Source organism: Nematolebias whitei, chromosome 24 (assembly GCF_014905685.2).
Source record: "Nematolebias whitei isolate Nwh7 chromosome 24, NemWhi1, whole genome shotgun sequence".
Classification (NCBI taxonomy): domain Eukaryota; kingdom Metazoa; phylum Chordata; class Actinopteri; order Cyprinodontiformes; family Rivulidae; genus Nematolebias; species Nematolebias whitei.
The window spans coordinates 1471220-1476316 of NC_056521.1; the positions used below are offsets into that span (position 1 = coordinate 1471220).

The window sequence follows — 5097 nt, forward strand, 5'->3', positions numbered from 1 at the left end:
ACTGTGACTGATTTTTCATCTGACGATTGTTATTAATCCTTTTTGTTTTATTACTTTTGTCAGTTTTAACTTAATTCAGGGTTTACTGTGTTTTTTGTTTGTTTAATCAAAGGGTCCAAACGAATGCGTCCATGCCAGTAAACAACTTATACGTTATATTAATTTATAATTATAAAATGATGGCTATGCTAATCGTTGATATTCTCTTAATCCACCATCTAAAGAGCACATTTGAGGTGGAACATGGGGGCCTACATCCGGACCCCCGGCTCCTGTGGTGCTTGCAGTAAAACAAGAAGTGTGGCGCCCATGATGCCGCTGAAACACGTCTATAAATAGGAGTGTATTTTTAGGTTCTGTCTAATTTATGATCTGTACGGTGGAAATCACACCCAGTAATGTGCATTAAAGCACTCGGAGCATCCGAGGTCGGCCTAATGGCTTCAGCGCTCATACAGGCTCCGAGCTTATGAGCGCTGCGTGAAAATCTAATCTGCACACCCATTTTGTCTGATGAAACAAGACGTGTAAAGCTCTTCATCTGCTGGTTGATTGTCATGAAACTGAAGCATGCACACAATGAGTCACACAAACTCAGCATCCCCAGTTTGCAACCTTCACGGCAGTCACCAGTTTGGACCAAATGGGTGCGAACCAGTCACGATTCCCCACTGAACCAGTGTCATTATAGGCACCGGGGTTGTTCTGTGCAGGTCCAAACTGCACTACGTACAGGTGCTGCTCATCAAATTAGAACATCATGGAAAAGCTGATTTATTTCAGTAATTCCATTCAGAAAGTGAAACTTGGACATTATATTCATTCATTACACACAGACTGATGTATTTTAAATGTTTATTTCTTTTAATGTTGATGATTGTAACTGACAACTAATGAAAACCACAAATTCAGTATCTCAGAAAATTACAATATTACTTGAGACTAAAAAAAGGATTTTTAGAAACGTTGGACAACTGAAAAGTATGAACATGTTCAGCACCAATACTTAGTTGTTGCTCCTTTTGCCTGGATTACTGCAGTAAATGGTACATGGACTGTACTTATACAGCTCCTTTCTATCTGATCAAGATACTCAAAGTTCTTTACAACAATCTGTGCCTCATTGACCCATTCATACAGCTCTATACTAGATCTCTACAAAGATAATTGAACAAATCATTCTAAAGAGACTAATCAGAGCTTTATCACATTCAGACACTGATGGGACACACATCAGAGACTATGAGGGGGTCGGTGTCTTGCCCAGGGACACTTCAACATGTGACTGCTGGTGGATTCGAACCCCCAACTCTCGCATTGGAGCACGACTGCTCTAACCACTCAGCCACAGCCGCCCCTGCATCGTGTCATGGAGTGGACCAGTCTGTGTCTCTGCTCAGGTGTTCTGAGTCCAGGTTGCTCTGATCGTGGCCTTCAGCTCTTCTCAATTGTTGGTTCTGGTGTATCACATCTTCCTCTTCACAATACTCCATAGATCTTCTATGGGGTTGGGATCAGGAGAGATTGCTGGCCAATTAAGAACAGGGACACCATGGTCCTTAAACCAGGTACTGGTATCTTTGGCACGGTGTGCAGGTGCCAAGTCCAGTTGGAAAATGAAATGTGCATCTCCATAAAGTTGGTCAGCAGCAGGAAGTCTGTAAAACTTCCTGGTAGATGCTGCGTTGACCTTGGACCTCAGAAAACCCAGTGGACCAACACCAGCAGAGGACATGGCCCCAAACCATCACTGACTGGAAACTTGACTCTGGACCTTAAGCAACGTGGATTCTGTGTCTCTCCTCTTCCTCCAGACTCTGGGACCTTGGATTACAAAAGAAATGCAAAATTTACAGTCATACGCGAACAGAACTTTGGACCACTCAGCAGCAGTCCAGTCCTTTTTTGTCTTTAGCCCAGGCTAATATATATATATATATATATATTTAAATAATGGCCGCATGTTGTAAAATGACTGTCGAGCAGGTATAAAGCTGGTTTGATCTGGATCAATAATTTTGGGAACAATTGCCTCAAGACGCCTGGATAATACTTTAGTAAGAAGTTTGTAGTCTCAACAAAGTAACTGGTCTGTAAGAGCCGCAGTCACAGAGGTCTTTGTCCTTTTTATGTAGCTGTAACAATTGCTCGAGTCATGGAGTCAGGTAATTTCTTCTCTTTAAGAAATTCTTCAAACTATTTTGTACGAATCAGAGAGAGCTTAGATGAGAATGTCCTGTTGAATTCCACTTGGGGGCACTGTTGAGCCATTCGGTCCTAATAAAGTTGATGATCATGTGGAAGCTTCAAGTTGTAAAAGTTCTTAACGTCTTGATAAATATACAAACCATGTAACTTTATGATGCCCTGGGGACATTTTCTTCCGCATAAGCTGCTACTTTCATACCCATCGGATGTGTTTGTCTGCAAAAAGAAGCTGAAGACTTGTTTACTGATTGTTTTAAAATTAAAAGCTTTGTGTGAACAATACTATGCTAAAGTGCTCAAACCACACTGAGCGTCCGCCATTTTGAGAATTGAAAAACAGCAACGAGAGACGGCCCATGTCACGTCAAGGGGCCTGACTCCCATTTTTCTTAGAGACACGCTGCTCGCTCCCTCACTATCCATCCTTCGGTTCAAGCAGTCGTATACTGTCATCCAGTGGTCAAAAAAAGGTACTACACTCAAAATAAAACCAAAATTTCTTCCTAAATTTAACATTAATTACTAATTATTGTCAAATTTCAAACGATATTATCGTTTATCGCAATAAATACTGAGACAATTAATCGCCAAGCAAATTTGTTATCGTGACAGGCCTACTTTTAGTTACAATTTTTGCTTGTTGTCATTATTAGCTATTATTTTGTTGAGGTAGACTAGCTAATTTCAAGTTGTAGCTACTTTTTTGGCTAATTCTAAGCTTTAGCTATTGGTTTGCCAAGCGTAGCTTTTAGTTTCTATTTTGCTTGTTTTATCTTTGAGCTACAGTTCTGCTTCTTTGAGTGACGGCTACTTTATTGCTCATTTTATTCTTTATCTGCTGCTTTGCTCATCTTAGCTGTTAGCTACTATTTAGCTAATTTTATGAACATTTAGAGTATTCTGCTCAGTGAAACTTCTGGCTACAGTTGGTTATATTAAGTTTTAGCTGTAGTTTGACCAAATTCAAGCGTTTAAGTTTTATTTGTTTGAACTTACCAACTGAAGAAAATTCAGCTGTTCTTCAGCTTTCAGCTTGTATTTCCTCTTAGTAGTTTAGTAACATATTCTTGGTCTTGCATTGTTTAAGTCTGACATTGGTTCCTTGTTGCCTTGGCAACAAGAAAAAGCCTGAATGCTGTCACTTATCTTACTGGACTCATCTAAGCTGGAGATGGATTGTTTTTCCTGTTAGCCCCAGTCCTTCCAGAGCCAAGGAGTCCCAGCTTAACCATACTTCTGACTTCTGTCCAGATGTTTAAGTAGCCACATGTATACAGATGTGTTGCAGTTTGACAGACGACATGTCTCGGATGATTACATGCTAAGGTATAACGGTGTCCTAAAGGTGAACATGTAACATTATGACTGACGGTGTCCCCCTCCGTCTCCCCTCAAGGTACGGGGACGTTCGGCCGAGTCTTCCTGGTCAAAGACAAGAAGAGTAAAGCCTTCTTTGCTCTGAAGCAGATGAAGATTTCTGACGTGATCCGCCTGAAGCAGGAGCAGCACGTCCACAACGAGAAGGAGGTTCTGACAGAAGTCAGCCACACGTTCCTCATCAGGCTGTGAGTTCTTCTGTTCTCAGTTCACACTCGTGGTTTCCTCCCTAATTTAACTAATGCTGATGCACTCTTTGGACTCGTTCACTTTTGTTACAACGGGAGCCGGACGCGGGTCCCGGGTCACTGCAGCTAGCTGTGGGCCTCAGGCCTCATCGGACCCCAGGTCCACCCCCCAGGTCACGCTGTCCCACAGCTCAGACCACCCTCAGAAGTGCCAACTCATACTATTAATAACTCAAGGAAACGTCAGTTCAGTTTTACCAGTTGTATTAAAATCAAGGCAGGGAAAGGTTACAGTCTACAGCGCTGGCCAGTCCGGTGCACGATGCGAGATCAGGAGCCGGAAGGGCTGATGTCTCATCGCGTTACAGATTTTTAGGCCCTAGACTCCTCCTTCGCAGAAGGGGAGCACAACCTGTCGGTGTGTGAGGGGGAGTGACTAAGTGTGATCTCAACGGATCTTATGTGGTTGGACGTGTACGGAAAAATGAGACGGTGCTTCAAAAGCCTTTCTACGTGATGAGCACACAAAATAAACTATTCCTTGACAGATATTGAATCCCTGGGAGACTCTCTTTAGAGTGGCTAGCCTTGTTTAAACCAGTCAGAACCGGATTATAATTTCATTATAATCCCGTCTCAGAGCAGATCAAAAACTCAGGGTCAGTCTAGATAAATATCTAACAAGTTCATGAAATGTTGAACTCGTTCAGGAAAGGGGTGCTGTCAGTATTGAATTTAGTAACTTATACTTTTCTAAATATTTCACTTTATTTACAAATATTTCCCCATAGAAAGTCATTCAGCTCATTTTTTATTACTTCAGACTTTGTTCTCTTTCAATCTGCTTCAGCTGCTGCTTTTTGTTGTCATCTTATACTATTTTTAGCTTCTAGCTACAGTTTATCCATCCATCATCATCATCATCTTCTTCGGGGCTTAAATTTGCCCCTTTTCCATCTCAGCCCAGTTCCAAGGCTTTTCCATTAGTAACAGTACGGCCCGACTGGACTCGCCTCAGCCCAGTTCCGAGGCTTTTCCATTAGTAACAGTACGGCCCGACTGGACTCGACTCAGCCCAGTTCCAAGGCTTTTCCATTAGTGACAGTACGGCCCGACTGGACTCGACTCAGCCCAGTTCCAAGGCTTTTCCATTAGTGACAGTACGGCCCGACTGGACTCGACTCAGCCCAGTTCCAAGGCTTTTCCATTAGTGACAGTACGGCCCGACTGGACTCGACTCAGCCCAGTTCCAAGGCTTTTCCATTAGTGACAGTACGGCCCGACTGGACTCGACTCAGCCCAGTTCCAAGGCTTTTCCATTAGT

General features: G+C 42.6%; 1 protein-coding gene across 1 annotated transcript in view; it reads left to right on the plus strand.

Annotated features, from left to right (window-relative positions):
- The first annotated feature begins 243 nt into the window (after positions 1 to 243).
- Positions 244 to 5097, plus strand: part of LOC119429182 (cAMP-dependent protein kinase catalytic subunit PRKX-like) — a 16131-nt gene continuing 11277 nt past the window's right edge. Inside the window, exons 1-2 of the mRNA XM_037696861.1 lie at positions 244 to 277; positions 3605 to 3773. Coding sequence (XP_037552789.1) covers positions 244 to 277; positions 3605 to 3773 — 203 coding nt within the window. The remainder of the gene's footprint in view (positions 278 to 3604; positions 3774 to 5097) is intronic.